The 18,376-nt window shown below is 43.9% G+C and overlaps 3 protein-coding genes across 3 annotated transcripts; 1 reads left to right on the top strand and 2 right to left on the bottom strand.

Annotated features, from left to right (window-relative positions):
- Positions 1-5,098: 5,098 nt before the first annotated feature.
- On the bottom strand, positions 5,099-6,697 carry LOC112350412 (rRNA-processing protein EFG1-like). The gene is made up of 7 exons (XM_024686595.1): positions 6,462-6,697; positions 6,294-6,411; positions 6,086-6,237; positions 5,857-5,995; positions 5,684-5,798; positions 5,569-5,629; positions 5,099-5,503 (listed from the first exon to the last, which is right to left on the bottom strand). Exons 1-7 carry the CDS (start codon positions 6,624-6,626, stop codon positions 5,186-5,188), a joined length of 1,068 nt encoding a protein of 355 aa, XP_024542363.1. The 5' UTR covers positions 6,627-6,697; the 3' UTR covers positions 5,099-5,185.
- Positions 6,698-6,795: 98 nt separating this feature from the next.
- On the bottom strand, positions 6,796-9,342 carry LOC9647956 (pentatricopeptide repeat-containing protein At4g02750). The gene has a single exon (XM_024686521.1). The coding sequence runs from the start codon at positions 9,340-9,342 to the stop codon at positions 6,796-6,798; it is 2,547 nt and encodes an 848-aa protein (XP_024542289.1).
- A 5,272-nt stretch (positions 9,343-14,614) lies between these two features.
- On the top strand, positions 14,615-17,513 carry LOC9647955 (U-box domain-containing protein 43). The gene is made up of 5 exons (XM_024686597.1): positions 14,615-15,153; positions 15,225-16,016; positions 16,068-16,377; positions 16,431-16,911; positions 16,979-17,513. The coding sequence occupies exons 1-5, from the start codon at positions 14,740-14,742 to the stop codon at positions 16,980-16,982; spliced, it is 2,001 nt and encodes a 666-aa protein (XP_024542365.1). The 5' UTR covers positions 14,615-14,739; the 3' UTR covers positions 16,983-17,513.
- Positions 17,514-18,376: the final 863 nt, after the last annotated feature.

Raw genomic sequence — 18,376 nt, 5'->3', positions numbered from 1 at the left:
ACCTTCTCAAAGTTCACCTTGAGCCCATCCTTGCTCACCACATGTCTGAGAAACTTTACCTCTTGTTGAGCAAAGTCATATTTGCTCTCTTTAGTATACAACTTGTGTTCCCTTAGTTTCTCAAACACCTTCATCAAGTGTTTGGCATGCTCCTTTAGCATCTCGCTATAGATCAGGATGTCGTCAATATACACAACCACGAAGTGATCCAGATAGGGTACAAAAATGTGGTTCATTAGCACCGAAAACGTTGTTAGCACATTGCACAGCCTAAAGGGTATCACCAAAAACTCAAAACTCCCATACCTTATCCGACAAGTTGTTTTATCGACATCTTCCTCTGCTACCCTGATCTGGTAGTATCCTGACCTTTGATCAATCCTTGAGAAGTATTTCACCTTTCCCAACTTATCGAACAACTCTTCAATCTTTAGTAAAGGGTATTTGTTCTTCTTTGTATACTTGTTGAGCAACCAGTAGTCTATACGTGCATGTATCCATCTTTCTTTTTCACAAATAACACTGGCACCCTATATAGTGACTTGTTCAACTTAACATAGCCTTTACCCACCAACTCTTCTAGTTGGCACTTGAGCTTCTCAAGTTCTTTTTCATTCAAACGATAGGGGAGGTGAACCATTGCCTTAGCACTCTCGATTAACTCGATTTTATGTTTTATCGGTCATATAGAGGGGTAACCCCACCGGTAGCTCCTTCGGCATGGTATCTTGAAATTAGTCCAACAACTACTAAATCATTAAAGGTACTTCTTCTGGTCCCATCTTTTTGTCACTCTTCACTAAGAGCAACAACAAAAATCCCAAGATGGGGGGGGGGGGGGGGGGGCATGGGGCCACATGGGGTATAGTAGGAATAGTGAGGTCTAGAAACCAATTTTGAAGAAACTCTCCAATAGTGCTTCTAAACTGACTTGAGGTTGAAATTGGGGTTGAGGGGCCTTGGGTGGGAATGAGCATGGACTCGAGTGGTGTTAAAAGGGCCACCCAAGGAAGTGCTCAAGAGCAACTCTCACTTCCAGAAGGGAAACCAATTGCAGTGCTCTTGACTCATGTGGAGTGGTGCCCCATTTAAGTACCTTACGGCTCATTGGTCCTTGCTTTCCATAGGGGCTTGGGCCTTCCCTTTGGGATGGAAGTGGGGGAATAGGGGTACCCATACCGGGCCGTTAGGTCATGGTGTTTCCCCCCGGTGTCCTGAAACAAGTGTTGCACTTAAGGCTTGGGATTTAGAGGGTGTCCTGATCAAGTCTTGTTGTACCAAGGGATGGTAGGAATCTAGAGGTTTGGTGTGCTTGGCTACTTGTGCCTGTGGGGAGTATAACTGAATCTTAAGTCTAGTCTAGCTTGGGGAAAGGGACTGGGAGAGAATTTAGGAATTTGTGGATGGATTGCTAATACTCCGTTGCTTGTGCAATGAATTGCTAAAACCAAGTAAAACTAAATAGGAGTTGGTACAATAGGTAGGAACCTTGGCAAGGGAAGTTAATTAAGGCCAAGGCCGTGGTGGTCGGATAGACGAGGTGAGCTAATAAATTGGAAAGGAGAAATTTGTGGCTTACAATTTGGTATCGAAGCCTTTTCCTCAGTTCTAGTGAAGGATAGAAGTGGATTGCTAGAAGATGGCCAAGGTAGGGCGTAAAAGAACCAAGGTGGAGACGGAACCTCCTCCACAGCTAGAGCCTCCGGTCAAACAAGAAGCTATAGATGACGAATCTTTGTATGAGGAGGACTCTAATGAGGAAACTTCCACATAGAAGTCTAGTGGTGAAGCTCAATTATCCAAGGCTTGATTGGACATTCTAGAAGGACAATTAGCACAAACTAATCCCTTGCTAAAGACTCTTGTACGCAAGCTAAAGTGTGACGAGAAGCAGAAGAAAAAGCGAAATAATACAGATGCTGGTAGTGCAGAGGACGTGGACCCTTCGGCGGGCATTGAGGCAGAACTGAACAAGGTCAAACAAACCAAAGTGGAATCAGTCCCTCAAGCAGTTCCCAAGTACAAACCAAAGCCCCCACCAATCTTCAAGGGAGTGAATGACTATAAGATGGTGGAGGATTGGTTTTACGATATAGAGGATTACTTCTAAGCATTGCAATTACCGAGCTCGGCGAAGGTCCTATATGCAAAACTATATTTGGCAGATAATGCCAAGTCTTAGTGGGGAACAATAGATGCTAGCAAAGGACCAATGGCCACTTGGGAAATGATGAAGGTAAGGATCCATACAACTTATGTTTCTCCAAATGCTACTCTGCACTTAAGGGATGAGTTGAGTAGGCTGAAGCAGATCAGAACCATTCAAGAGTATGTGAATGCATTTATGGCAAAGAGGATACTTGTCATGGATATGGGTGATATAGATGTGTTCCATGTCTTCATATAAGGCTTGCAAACCTGGGCTCGAGGCGAGGTGATGCATTGGAACGACCAACTACAAGGAAACATTGGATGCAGCTATTAAAATGCATTTCAATGATAACCTGCAAAAGAGGAACATAATGGGGTTAAGGTCCACGTTCAGCAAAGGAGCTAAACCAAGGAGGATATATGGCAAAGGGAAATTTAAGAACAGTTTCTCTAAGAATGAGTTCTCAGGCGTTCGGAAAGGCAGATCTAGTAGCTAGCGAGCAAGTACGTGGGGGAGTCAAGCAAAAATTGACAAACCCATAAATAAGAAAGTTAAGTCGGCTAGTAGCGTGGGAAACAACATATGCTTCAACTATGGTGAAGCAAGACACTTTTCGAGAGAATGTCCCTACCCGAAAAAGGCCAAAGTCAATATGCCATTAAGTCGGGTGAAAACCAAATTGAGGTACGTTATCCAATCCCTAGCTCAAAATTACTCATTACATGAGCAACTTTGGTAAAGAGTCGTTTGTGACATCTTTGGTAGAGAGTCGTTCATGGACTTCACACACTTATTTTATATATATATATATAAAGCAATAGTGGGGAGGCCTACTGGCCGTTGGATCCCAGGTCTAGGCCAAGCTTAGTAGTCATGGTTTTTGTAAAAAAATTGTGGATGTTTGCACTAGCCAAGCAAAGGTTGGCCCAGCTTGGCTAACGATTGGCTAGTGTGAAAAAGAAAAATGCAACATGTCTTGCATTATCCCTTCTAGACTCAGGGCAATTCATAGTGGCAATTTAGGGTGCTTGCATTGCACTCCTTGGAGCTACATCATACCTCCACATCTCTTGGAAAAACTTTTGGCCCTACTCAATCCATCCTGAGGTATTGCACACCACCATAACAAAAAGGAATATAAATCCATTTGGCTTAGTGCCCTCTTCTAACAGCTTGCCAAAGATCTCCACCACTTTGGCTGCATTGCTTTGGTAGCTATAGCCTGCTATCAATGTGTTACAAAACCATGTCCTTAGATATCACTGGGGAATCAAAGATGTGTTGAGCAGTGGCTATAATTCTACACTATAAACACTATTTGTGACACTTGTAAATCCTAGCATAGAATACCCTTCCAGTTTCCAAATCCACCAAAGTCCCACAAGCCATCAGGAGCACCACTGCAAAGATTGGTAGTGTTTCTTCCAGCCCTGTGCATTCAAAAACTTTAAAACCATCTTGCTCTCCATTGTTTTAGCATATCCTAGTCTGTCATGATGCTTCATCCGGTCGAAACGCTCGAGTGTCCAACATACTCTTATACTTTGTGGAAGTGTTAAGCAAGGTGTTGGAGCAGCAAGTTCCAAGCCATAATGCAACAGGGGAGAGTAAGAGTAACCCAACCACCCAACATTCATAGCATTTGTCATGTAGCTATGGCTACTACTGGCAGCGATATCAATGCCAATCTTATGATTGCAAGACAATTCACTCTGAACCTGCTTGTTGTATCCTAGGCAGGAGAAAACATCTAATCCTCCAAAGTCGTGCTGTCCTTCAATGTTAGCTCACTTTAAGTTCTTTTTTTTAGATTTGGAGAGTTATCCTTAGACACTTTAGCAATTTAGGAGTTGATCAAGTAGCAAACATCACTAAGCATAGCAAATCTCTCGAAATGGCATGCAATTTGCCAACCACCCAGCATTTGCTAGGCAATTGCTAATATATATATATATATATATTGAATTGCCACATCAATTCTATACAAATAATCCCATGATTACATAGGCTATAAGAGTGTATATGTATCTAAATCGTTTATCGATATAAGCATTCAAAAGATTTTATTATGGAAAATGCTTTAGTACTTTATTGATATTTGAGCCAATTATATATACAAATCCATCATCCTCCACAGATAGTATTGTTGATTTAATATCTATAAACCATATATCTACATCTTTAAAATCTTTTATTACTAATTTTCTGGTTTTTAAAAGTAACCAGCAATCAATACCTTTGTTACTGGTCGGACTTTCCCATAAAACATGCATTCTCTTCCATGTTAACACTAAATTACAATTTTCCTCAAGAGTTAATTCAAAATATCCATTTGGAGAAACTAGTGGATTCAACTTGAGTAAATAGGATCCTATCTCATATTTTTCACCACTCATAAGTGTAGACCTGTAAATCCAACAATTATTAACAGCTGCATTTCTAAAAGTTTTATTATTATTCTCTTAGAGTTATATCTTCTAGCATTTAGTAGTTTGTATTTGATACCAACATAATCCAAAGTAGCAGCTATAAGACCATAATTTCCCACTCGAGCTTCTTTTAAGATATCAAACAAAAGCTGATTAAGTTTTCCAATAATTTCTTCTCCTGATGCCCCTGTCCCTGTCTGTCTCCATGCCATACTACACATCCCATTAGGATTTTTACTGTATATCCATATGGTAATTTCAACGACTTTATTTGGTAAAGAGTTTCAGTCCAAGTAAAGGCATTATACTATTTATATGTTTCTTCTATTTTAGTATCACTAAAAATTTTCCAATTTCATTAATATCACTTCTAGTAATAAATCTATAAAGTGTAAGAGCATCCCAATTTACATCTGCTTTAACAGTCAGATTGAGAGTCACTATAGCTAGCTTCATGGAAAATACACAGAAATGTGAAATGCCAAATAAAACAATTACCAGCTATTTTGTATCCATCAGAAATAATATTATAAATTTACTAAATTGAAAATCACTATTACAAGAATTAGCTTCATATAGTGTATCGCGCCTAATAAAACAAATTTCATAGGGGAAGCTTTAGTTTCTTCTTCCTTCGCTCATCAAATGTGTCGTTATAGCTGTCATTGGAGTGATCAGAGAAGGATGACGAGCTCTCGCCCGCACTCACGAATTCGACAAATGGCTCGCGATCAGTGACCTTGATCACCTCAGAGCTGATGCCCGACGAAGAATTGCAGCTCAGCATCGCATCTTCACTGGTGCTAGAAGAATAGCTTGCGTTGCAGTTGTTCCTGGCGACCGAAACGTTCCTTACGACCATGCTGTTCGTGTTCATGGCTCGAGGCGGCGGCATGAGCACCCTTGCGGCTGACTCTCGTCTCTGGAGAAAACCAAAGACAACCAAAGCAAAAGAGAATGTTGTGGATTTTTCACTGAAAAGATTACCTCCCTATGCTGTGGAGCAACATCTGTGTCTCTTGAGGTATCATCCCTGTCATCTCCTGGCCTAAAAGAATGAAACGAAGTGCTACTATAAACTTGAAAGCATGGAAAAAAATACCTCGGACTTCTGTCTGTCCACTCATCATCGGCATCGGCATCGTCACTGGAGCTTCCTTCGATAAATATATCATCCTCGCTCAAGTCCATGGGCTCCTCGTCTTCGCTCCCCGTCTCTAAGTTGTAAAAGAGAGTTAGAGGACCATTCAGAACTTTGCTTCTTTTCTTTTCTACCTTCGAGCTCAGTTCCCGCAGCCGCGGCAGCACTTCGTCGGGATTTAATCTTCTCACGGATTTCCAGCCTCCGGGATCTCGTGAGCTCGTCGTCACTCCCGATAAACAGTGATACATACCTTTCAGACTTTGGAAAAAACTGCACGACAGTGAACCTGGTTTTTCAGTGACGAGCCTCGATATGAGATAAAGACGAGAAAGAAGAGAAGACTTTGTCTTCGCTACATACCCGCACGTATTCAAGGTCTTCTTTCAGCCTTGCAAGTTGATCCGCGATGCCGGCTATTTGTCTTGAGGCATTTGCCTGGTGTGGATGATGATCCAAGTTCCAGCGATGCTGCTTCTCCAGACGTCGAATTCTTCTCTCAAGCTTCCTACGTTCTAAGCATCCAAAGAGATCCAAACGAATAAAAAGAAAGTAAAGCGACTCCACTCACCAAAGAACTTTAGCTTTCTATCCCGCAGAGCCAATTTCCGATGCGCGTGGAGCTCCGCCTGCCGCCTGAGATCTTCCAGCCGCTTCTCATGCGCGGTCTTGATCTCGAGAGGGAGAGTCTGCAAACGCGATCCAGCACTTTCCGAATTCCCGAAGAATTCGAGCTTACCTTCTTGAGCAGGCGCTCGATGGAGCGAATCTGGTTGCGAATTGCCTTGCGATCCCCTTCCTTGCCGCGCACAGCCAGCCCGCGGGACGATCGCGCGGCATACCCGCCCCCCAGCGACGGAGATCTTCCGGCGACACGCCTCTTGGCGTAAGGACCATGCGCCATTCCTCTACCTAGGGTTGGCGCTCACCAGGAAGATGCGCCAACACTTGGCCGCCATATAGAAAGGAGCGAAAATGTGGATAAGGTCATCCAACGGCCAAATCAAATGCCACGTGTACGCTGAACATTAGTCAGGGCAATTTAAATGCCACGTGTACGCTAGACATTAATTCTAGCAAGCTATAACATTGGAGAGCATCGAGTAGGCTGAGATCTTCCATGGTTCCAGTGCTATGGCGTGCTGGGCAGCTCGCACACCGTGTTCTAGCGATCCTTGGGCTCTACACGCGCTCAACAGGCACCCCCAAGCCACTGTCGAGGTCACCGTTTTGTCCACCACTCTGGTAACCTCTTCCGCGTCGCCCAATTCCCCCAGCCGCGCGAGGAGATCGACCACGCAACAGTAGTGCTCTCGCGAAGGATTCACGCCAAAGTCGCTCCAGATCCCCACGAAGAACTGGTAGCACTCTTGCGCCTGGCCCAAGTGGCTCAGTGCCGCGAGAGCCCCGGTCACTGAGACCTCGTCGGGATTGACGCCGTCGAGCAGCATCTCGCGAAACATTGCGAGGGCTTCGCTCGAACGCGAGCTGGCAAATGCCGTGACGATAGTGTTCCAGGTGATCACGTCCTTCTCGGGAGTGGCGTCTAGGATCTCTTTCACTTTTTGGTCGTGGCCAGTGACTAGGTATACAGACATTATCGAATTCCACGATACCAAGTTCCACGAAGACATTCGCGTGTAGGTGGATACCGCAAGCTCAAGATCCCCGATTTGGGCATTTGTTGCAACAAACGTGTTCCAAGACACCACATCCCTTTCCGGCATTTCATCAAAGACTTGCTTCGCGGAATCATAGAGTTTTTTTCGGGCAAGCACCGCCACCATAACGTTGCAAGCCACAATGCTGAAGTGCGGCATCTTTTCAAAGACGTTACAGCTTCCGCCGGCATCTGCAGCTACCATTGCGTTCCAGGAAACAAAATCTCTCTCGGGCGCCTCGTCAAAGACGGACTTGGCTTGTTTCAGCTGGTTGCTCTTGCAGAACGCACTTATCATCGAGTTGAAAGAAACGAGGTCCCAGCACGGCATCTTTGCAAAAACTTCTTGAGAAGCAGCAGCCAAATCTTCCTGCTGAACAAATGTCGCCATCAGCGTGTTCCACGACAACACTTCTCTCACGGGCATATCGTCGAAAACCAGTTTCGCCTGGAGGATTTCACCGGCGTTGGAAAGCACGGCCATCATGTTGTTCCACGAAGATATGCTCCGGCAAGGGATTTTGGCAAACAGATCGTCAGCTTCAGCAATGTGTCTACTGTGACCACACGCAGAAATCATCGCGTTCCAGCATATTACGTCCCGCTGGCTCATGTTTCTAAACAGATTGCTGGCCTCTCCAAACTTTTCGTTGCTGACGAGAATGGTGAAGAGCTCAGTCCACAATATCGGGGTGAGAACATCGCCAGGAATCCTGTCGATAAGCTCCAACACCTCCGATGCAAGACTAGAATCGATGCAAGCTTGAACGACAACCATCCAAGAAACAACGTTGTGAGTCGGCATCTTGTTGAAGGCATGGATCGCTTTCAAAGAATGACCAACTTGAGCATAGGCAGTCACCATTATGTTCCACGATACAATGGTTTTTGCAACCATTGTATCAAACATGACTCTGGCATCGTCAACATACCCAAGTTGGGCATACCCCTGGATTAAAGAGTTCCAGGAAACCGAATCTTTACACGGCATCTCGTCAAAGATACGCCACGCTTGCCAAAGATTCCCGGCCTCGGCATTTGCCGCGATTACGAGGTTGTACGATACTGTGTTTCGTACGGGCATCCGATTGAATATCTGGACAGCTTCTTGATAATCCCCGGTCTGGGCATGTACCGATATGAGGGTGTTCCACGAGAAAACATCACGCGCAGGATTCTCGTCGAAGAGAGATTTGCACAATTCAGCACTTGACAATCCAGTATTCATTAAAGCATTCCAAGATTCGGTGCTGTGAATCGGCATTTGATCGAACAGGTATTTGGCTTCATCTATTTGCCCCGCTTGAGCATTCGCCGAAACCATCGCGGTTGATACAACTACGTCGTGAGCAGGCATCTTTTCAAGCATCGAAGACGCCCATTCGAGATTCCCGTTGACCAGGTAGGCGCAGATCAGCGTCGTCCAGGCAACCTCATCGCGAACGCGCATTTGGTCAAACAAATTCCTTGCGTTACGCAAATGCCGGTTTTGGGCAAATGTCTGCAGCATCACATTCCACGTGACGGCGTTCCATGACGACATCCGACCATAGATATCTTGCGCTTGGTGGACGTTTTTCTGGTGTCCATAGCCAGTGATCATCACATTGTAAGTAACAAGGGTTTTAATCGGAGCCTTGTCAAAGTACTCCTTCGCGCTAGATAGCTGCCCATTTTGGGCAAATGCTGAGACAATTATTGTCCAGGAGAATTCATTGGGCTCCGGGATGGATTCAAACACCAAGCGTGCGTCGTCGAGGCTTGCGCACTTGCCATACATTCGTACGAGAAGATTGAGGAGGAAAGTGTTGTGGGAGTGTGGAGTCTGGGTGATGAGATTGTGGATGCGCTTGAGCTCCCCAAGATCTTTGGAGTTCCCGCAGAGATTCACAGCGTGCGCGAGCGTGTCTTGGGCGCTGGCTCTCAGTGCTTGTGCTTGCTTGGCAGCAACTTTATGCATCCAGAAAAATGCCAACAAAACATTTCAAAAGTAATTTTTTCGATGACAGAATATACTTGGAGATTATAGCATATTCTTTGATTTAAATTAATGTTTGGATTTTAAAACAATTTCTACACCCTGTGGAACTTTTTGAAGTTTTTGTACATTGCACAATTGATTTTACCTATATAGTGGTCTAGATTGGTAATTTATATGGTCTGTCCAAAATTGCATATTATTACTATCAGACTTATATCAATCAGTTATAGTTTGGATGTCAATGCGTGTTTGATTTCAAGTGAAGGTGAAAAGAAACTCAAAAAAAGAAAACAACTATACAATTTCTTTTTCTAATTATTACTAGAGATAATTTATTACTTTATTTTCATTTGAACCACTTAAATATATCATCCTTTACTGATAGTGTTGTTAATTTACAGCTTGGACAATTAGTATCAATAAATCATATGCTTGTATTTTTAAAGAAAATTATGTCAATTCCCTGTAAAGCATATATCCATATCCAAATTCACACTAAATTACAATTTTCCTTGTGAGTTAATTCATACTCTTAGAGAAACTAGAAGGTTAGATTTAGTAAATATCCTATTTTTCACCACTCAATAATAGTAGATATTTATATCTAATAATTATTAATGGATTTGTACAAATTTTATTTTTAATATTTGATGTACAATAATTTGCTAAAATTTCTATTAAAAGCTCAATACCCCATTAGGCTTTTTACTGTAGATCCATATGTTAATCTCAAAACATTTATTTTGATAGACTAAGATTATTAATGCTATCTTGGCCTCAGGGCCAATCCATAAATTTTGCGTGAACACAAAAATACTTAATAAAATTTTTGCTTGGGTTTGCAAAAAGCACTTATGAGTGACTCTGCGGTGGGTAATGGCATTGCTAAAACCTGGCCAGAGGTGCTTTAGTCCTGGCCACAGTCACATACCTCTTGAACTGTGGGCTTAAGGTGTTGAAGGTATTCTTGCTTGTCAGGTTTGGGTGGACCTCTTGGCTTGTGGTGCATGACATGACCTTCTGTACAAACTCAGCTAGTGGATTTTCCATAGATGATTCTAGGTTAACAGGAATATTTTGATCCTAAAATATTCTCATACCCAGCCACAATCAGGGTTCCCACTCTTTATTATCGTGTTCTAGCGAGAGAGATGTGCTAGAGAGGCATAGGGCTGGCCACCCTCAACAAATGGCGACCACAGCAGGATCCAGATGAGAGCATCACAATCCTTCTCTTTCTCTCATTTCTCATATAGATGTATAGTTTCCAGTGTCTTCTTGCACTCCTTACAGGCCCTGACACTAAGATGTGCCATGGAGTAGAGATTTCTGTCTTTCTAGTCATTCTTGGAGAGTTTGAGAGATTTACAATGCCATTCTCATGTTCTAGAGTGCCAATTCTCTTGTGTGATAGATCTAGGTCTCTTCTCCCCTCACATGCTTGGATCGCTTAGAGATGTCACTGTTTTCATTGCATGAAAGTATATTTTAAAGCTCAGTTTGCTCTCAAATCTTCATCATTTGGCATGCCATTTGGTCTTGAGTGAGATCTCCTCGTTCTCTGTTGTTGAGGTAGCATTTCCTAACCATATTTTGTCATTGTGTTCTTTGTTGTTGAGGTAAGCCATGTATATGTTTACAGCTTGACTATGCACTAGAAAGCATCACATGATTGGGGAGAAAATCGGAGCAGGCCGAGGTATTCTAGTGTCTAGGCTGTGATGGCAGAGGCCCAGGAGGTGGGCATTTGCCCATTCCTCTTCAAGGGCAAGGATTTTGCCCTATAAAAGAGATCAATTGACCCATATGGATGGATCTGATCAAGAGCTGAAAAGGATTAATAATGGAATTGAGGCCCAAAAGATGATCAGAGGAAGCTCAAAAACCAGTGAGCTATAGGATGCATTTGCTCCTTTTTGAGCTATGGGGTCTTGCTCGGCTGAGATGAGCGATGCCATAAAGCTTTGGAAGTGGCTCGATGATGAATATAACAAACACTCAGACATAGAGGTGATGAGGATTCATTCTCAGATTGCATATGTTTGAGGATGGTGGGGATATGCAGGTGCACACACAAACATTTAGCAAACTCTTTTTAGATCTTGCTGCCCAAGGAAAGGAACATGAGGTTCCGGATTCAATGCAAAAGATCCTACTCTACAAGTCATTGCTAAGAGAGTAGGATGGCTGTGTGGAGATGACGAGAGAAGGGAACTTGATGTTTGATGGTGCTGTGGCAAAGTTCATCAATACTGCATTGCTGCGAGCAAAGAAAGCTCAAACCTACAAAGTCCACCATGCTATGTATGCTAAACAAGAGCTAGTTGGCTCCAGCTGAAGAAAATAGATGGCAAGGACGCTGAGAATGGGGGCTCAATGCAATGTCTGGAACCGAGCTGGTTGAGGAAGCCAAGGAGATGGAGGCAGTGTTTTCAGTCATTTGCAATTGGTTTCATAAGGGAGATGGTTGAGATAGCACAAGGTGCATGCATTGTGACCAATACAAGATGTGTTGGGAGATTGGACACTGAGCCCAAGATTGTCCTACCAATGTTGTTGCAAACCTGAGCAAGCCACAAGAGTGATGAAGAGAATCATAATGCAGAGGTTGAGCAGAATGGACAAGCATGGGTGTTAGATTCACGATGTACTAACCTCATGAGTGAATGAATGGATGTTTAAGATGTATACACTAGCATAAAGGTCCAAAGGAGTTGTCCTAGACAATTACACTCGCCTTGGGATCCAAGAGAGTGGAAATCTCCACTTCATGCTTGAGGATGGAAATGAGATAGTCTTTTTGTAGAGATCCAAACAGATCCCATGAGCTGTACTTCATGAGAAATACAAGGAAAGAGAGAAGAAGGGTACCTTGCCATACTCACCTCATTGTATATGCCAATTTCAAACTTTTGTTTTATTGATATTCTTGGTGAAATGAACAATATCCCTTCTCTAAAAGGTGGGAATGCTAATTGTTTCAATAGGCCTTAGACAATTTTGCAGCTCTTTCTTACACTTTAAACATGCCAGCTAATTCAAAGATTCATTCAACATTCCATATAAGTAAACTTAAAATATGTTTTAAAGATTGATGCTAAGAAGGTTAAGCTAACCAAAATTCTTGTTCAAAGGTTGATGAAGACATGTCATAAGATAACTTGGGAGTTGTTAATTCAATGGAATGACTATTCTTTGGATGAGGCTATATAAGAAGCTAGAATAACGAAAAGAGAGTGCTTTAAAGTGTTGATTATGACTTAGATGGAGAATTGAGTTTTATATGTCAGAAGCTCATTGTTCAGAGAAGGGAAGATTGACAAATTTTTATAAGGGCTCTAAACTAATCTTGTCCAACCCTCAGCCAGGATTCAATTTCTACTTTAGTCAATAGTAGTGAATATATTAATCAGTAAATATAGAGAAATGACAAATACATAACACTTAGTTATATTACTATATAGTTTTAGTTATTGCTCTATTCTCATTCTATTCTTTCTATAACTTTTTTATCATGAAAAAAAGCCATATTACTTTCTTTTTTTCATTAACATTTTTCATGATGTTTGTGTTGTTGTTTGCACATCTTTTTTCTATAGCTATTTTGCTTTGGACTCCTTTTGTGAGGCTCATTTAACTTCTCAAGACTATTGTTTATGGTTTGTTCATGAGGAGGGGAGAATAATATAAACCATAAGAATATTTTAAGAATATTCTATAATTTATGGTTGGCCCCTTTTCAATTTGTGTTAGATTTTTATGAAGTTTGAGGATGTCCCAAAGATAACAAGTATATATTATTATGAGTTCTTGGTGATCCTATTTGGTTTGATAAATGCTTCCATAGCTCTTTAAAGACTGAATAAAGTTTTATAGCCTTATTTAGAGAAGTTTATGATTAATTACTTTAATAATATCTTGAGGGACAACAAGCTCTACTCAAATTTATCCAATAAGTAGATTCAGGTTATGGTTGACCAGCTTGTCCCTTCAATAGTGTATGATCTCTATAGTGCCTTGGTATAGTTAGAGTTTTTTTGACAATTTATTAAAGGCTTCTCAGAGATAATTACTTTCCTGACCAATCTTCTTTAGAACATGTTGAAGCATATTATAATTTGTGGTTGGGATAAGAAGTGCCAAGTGGTGTTTTTGTAGTTGGAGCAGTATTATGTTTTTGCTGAAGTGTTAAAGATTTTTGACTCCACAAAGTTGAGATAGATGCCATGTTAGTTGTCTATTAGTTGAAGTTAAACATCTTCTCATATATATGAGCCAAAAGTTTAATGCCACATAACAAAATTGGTTTACTTAAGACAAAAAGTTATATATTGTGATTATTATTGTGAAGGAATAGTGATATTAGATTGGACTTCCATATGAATTCAGACCATCAATGTCTTTCATATTTCAGTCATTAAAAGGATTTTAGAGGCCACCTTACTCTTTAGCACCAGTAAGATCCTAACAAATCCAGGTTAGATTATAGCATTCTTCCTTCCACTTTTAAGTCCCAAGAAATGAGAAGATTCTTTAATATTCCAATTCACAAAATATCCTTTATGCCCAAAATGTTCCTTGCTCAAATAGGCCACATAAAGATCCATGCAGCTGATTCTCATCTCTGAATTACGACAGCAAAAGATAATGCTATTGAAAAAAAGCTTACCTCCATTTTGCCTCTTGAAGTATCATCCCCGTCATCTCCTCGCCTAATAGAGGACTTATCAAAACTTTGTTTTTGTTTCTATCTACCTTGAGAGTTCAGTTCCTGCAGATCATTGCATTCGACCCGTTCAAGCATCAAAGACGCCCATTCGAGATCTCTGGAGTCATGTAAACGGATGTGTTTCTGGTGTCCATAGCCAACTATCATCTCATTGTAAGAAGAAAGGGTTTTAATCAGAGCCTCGTCAAAGTACTCCTTTGTGGCGTCGTTTGGGCAAATGCAGTGAGGATTATTGTCCGGGAGAATTCATTGGGCTTCAAAATGGATTCAAACACCGTGAGTGCGTCATTGAGGCCGCCACACTTGTCATACATTTGCATGAGAAGAAAAGTGAAGTGTTGTGGGGGCGAAATTGTGAACATTTCAGAAGGAAGAAGGATTTGTAGAAACTTTATGGGATTCGAACCCACGCCCTCCCGGATTGGAGCCTAAATCCAACACCTTAAGCTGTCATGGATGGAATCAACGGCTGGCCATCTGCCAGGTGGACTGGGATGGTAACATTTAATGCTTCGTTTGCTTGCTTGGTGCGCGTTTGCACGTTCCTGCAGCCAGGGTTTGGCGGCCAACGATCGATATCCTAGGTTATCCTTCTCTCAGGCAATGGATTGATTCGCGACACGGCGGCGGCAATCGATTGATCAGCGATGGAGCTAGGTAGTCTGGGCCAGGTTCTTGATCGGATCGACAGGATTTCCAACGCGTCGCTGGGAATGCTGTCCAAGCGCGAGTGCATCCGGAGATTTGTGGGATTTTGCGAGCGGCTCCAGCCGATTCTAGAGCAATTGGATGCCGGGCAGGACGGGGAATTGCCAGTGACGCTGGCGACGGCGCTGGTTGGGATTGGAAGGGAGCTCCAGAGGGGCGAGTCGGTTCTAGAGGCTTACAAGGAGAGGAGCCAGTTTTTCGTTCTCACGCATTGCCTCGCGCTGACCAAGACCATGGAAGACTTGACCCAGAGTCTTGGGAAGTGGATCTCTTTACTAAATTGTGGTGGATTGTCGGAGCTTAAGCGGAGGATAGAAGACCTTTCCACGGAGATGCAACACGCTAGATTCTACGTAAGTATTTTTTTTTTCCTCTTCCTCTTCTTTGGTTTGTTGACTTTGAGATCTATGTTTTCTTTGTCTAGGTGACTGATGCCGAGAAAAGCTCTCTTGACGCTCTAGAAAAGGAGGTCAAGTATGACTTTCTCATCGTGGGAGTTCTCTGGAGAGACCTCGCGCGGCTGATTGGAGTAGAGCCGACAAATTCTCGAGCATTAGAAGAGCAAGTCCAGCTTTTGAAGAAGGAGGTGACGATGGTCGATGTCAGCATGGATCGAGAGCTTGATAAGATGCGGAACATTCTCAAGATCGTGGAGCAAGTTACTGCCGAGCCGCAGCTCACACGCATGTATAGCTACAAGGAGTCTGCTGAAGAGGAGCCTCTGCAACCGTTCGAGTCGTTCGTGTGTCCGCTGACGAAGCAGATCATGAAGGAGCCGGTTATGATCCAGTCGGAGCTGACTTACGAGCGCAGCGCGATTGAGAGATGGTTCAAAACCTGCGCTGAAGAGGGACGATCCGTGACTTGCCCGGCCACTGGTGTGCTGCTGGCATCCACGGAGATGAGAAGCAACATCATGCTGAGGCATACCATCGAGGAATGGTGCCAGAGGAACGCTAGGATACGAATTCACAAGGCGTTGTCTCAACTCTCGAAGAGCTCCTCCATGAAGAGTTTGGCGGGTGTGGAGGAAGCCTTGGATAGCATTCTTAAGGTTTGTGGGGACGGGCCGGTGACTCAGTACAGGCTTGGAAAATCTCACTTTACTTCCTCGGCGCTGGAATTTTGGAGGAAGAGGCTGGCGGGTGGTTCACAAGTTCGAACGAAGGCGCTGTATATTTTGCAACGAATTGCTGCTGACGACATCGACAGTCAAGTAAGTTTCTTTCCTCTTTTCTTTCTCCATGTTTGATGGATATTTCTTTAGGAGTGTTTGGTTGAAGCAGGAGTATTGAAGGCCGCCGTGAGAAGCCTTTCGAGCAGCCACGTTTACGAGGTGGAGGGTGCTCTCAAGCTTTTGCTAGAGATATCAAAGAAGCCAGAGTTTGCAAAGCTGATTGGCAAAGAGAAAGGAGCGCTCATTCATCTTCTTGGCATTTCTTCGAACTCTTCGGGAAACGCTTCCCTATCGGTCCTTGCGGACAGGACGTTAAGAAATCTGGAACAAATAGATTCAAACGTTTGGGAGATGGCTGAGGCTGGGCGGCTTGAGCCATTGATCACACGCCTTTGCAAAGGTACTGATAGTAGTTTACATAATTCTTACTCATGGCTGATTGTTTTGCTACAGGACCAGAAGCTACAAAGATCGAAATGGCCGAGTATCTCGCAGAGAAGATATTTGTCAACAGCCAGAAAGAGTTTGTCGCCAGGAAAGCAGGAAAAGTTCTTGTTCATATGCTATCAGCCAATTCCATGCAAAAAGAGGCGGCCATAGGTGCGCTGCTGAACCTCTCATCCCTGGAAGAGAACGTTCCAGTTCTAGTGAAAGCTGGCATACTGCCCCCAGTGGTTGAAATCATCCTCTCAGTTCCAACTTCATCGAATCGCTTGCGAGGAAATTCGAAGGAAAAGGCTGCGACGACACTAGCCAACGTCGTCGCCGTCGCTGGCAGCTGGGAGACAGTGCAGATCGACTCCGAAGGGAATTTAGTCCAGTCGGAGTACTTTGTGCACAGACTCCTGGGGCTCTTGTCATCGGTTGGGCCAGATTGGAACAGCAAAGCTCCTGAAAATTCTTATTGGAGTCGCTTCATCACCACAAGCCGCAGGTAATGTTCTTCTTTTTTCCATCCTTCCGCGATCCATCTTTGGCATAGTTTATGTTTTTGCCGACAGATAATGCTGTCAAGCACGTCGTCACTGGAAACGGCATCGCCATTATCCTCACTCTTCTCCCAACCAGCGATGACGCGCATCGGCAACATCTTCTCAGCTTACTCAGTGTTCTTTCAGCAAGAGCCGGCAGAGAGATAAGTCAAGCCATCGCTGAAACCAGGCACCTCCAGAGCCTTAAAGAGATAGTCAAGCTCAAGAACGCCGAGGAGAGCATCTTTGCCGCGTCCATCATCGCCAACATTCCTCTCACAGAGCACGAGACGATCAACTTCCTCGGCCTGGAGATGATAAGCTGGAGTCTGGCCACTATCGAAGAGCTCAAAACGCGAAGAATGGGATCAGCTCGCGTGACTTCATCCATGCTGGAGGCCCTGCTGGGAGTGCTTCTTCACTTTACTCGCTGCCGGGACTCTCAAACGATCGACGCGATGAAGCAAAGCAAGCTCTTCTCGCAATTCAAGCAGGTACTGCAGCTCCATCAAGGCCGGGCTTGGGTGGCGAAGCAACGAGCAGCCACTGGACTCGGGTACTTGTCCGAGAGAGGCCTGATTCTATCCCCAGAGGTGATGGCAAGCTCAAGCTCCAGGAGGAAAAACAACTGGATGGACAACCTCTTCTCGTGCTTCTCCTCGAAGAACTCGTCGCTGGATCAGGCCATTCTCGCCGACTCGGTGTGTTCGATCCACAAGAGACGGTGTGATCCCGACGCCAACTTTTGCCTGCGAGAGGCCGGAGCCATCGGCCTGCTCGTGGAGCTGCTCGAGGAGGACGAAGAGCAAGCCTCTGTCCAGATCGCAGCGGTAGAAGCTCTCTCGACGCTGGTTAGCAGTGACAGCCTCGTGGAGGCCGGAGTCCGCGAGATCTCGAGAGCGAGGGGAGTGGCGGCGTTCATGAAGTGGTTCCAGACGCAGCGATCCGGGGAAGCGCAGGAGAAGGGAGCGTTCCTGGTGGAGAGGATCCTCCGGGTGGAAGAACACGCGCGGCTCTACTCGCTGGATCAGGGGCTGGTCCGGGCGCTGGTGGAAGTTTTCAAGCATGGGAGAAATGGAGCTCGGAAGAACGCCGAGGCGGCGCTGGCTCACACCGATATGCTGTCGGTGGTCAGCGGGAAATCTAGCAAAAATCGCAGGTAACCACTTTTTATGTTTTCTTCTAGATGGATGATCTCTTTGTCTCGAGATCTTAGTTTCTTCCAGGATCATGAGATCTCTTCGTGTAAATTCTTGTGGCTATACGATCATACTAAGTTCTTTCAGATGATCTTGCGAGTCTTATTTTCTCTTTTTTAGATCAAAACGTGATCGTACATAAGTCACAAGAATTTACACGATGATCGTGGATGAACTATCTCGAGACAAAGAGATCATCTAAATCAAGGAAAACGATCCTCGTTTTGAA

Source organism: Selaginella moellendorffii, unplaced genomic scaffold (genome assembly GCF_000143415.4).
Source record: "Selaginella moellendorffii unplaced genomic scaffold, v1.0 SELMOscaffold_49, whole genome shotgun sequence".
Lineage (NCBI taxonomy): Eukaryota > Viridiplantae > Streptophyta > Lycopodiopsida > Selaginellales > Selaginellaceae > Selaginella > Selaginella moellendorffii.
This window is presented reverse-complemented; position numbering and strand designations above follow the sequence as displayed.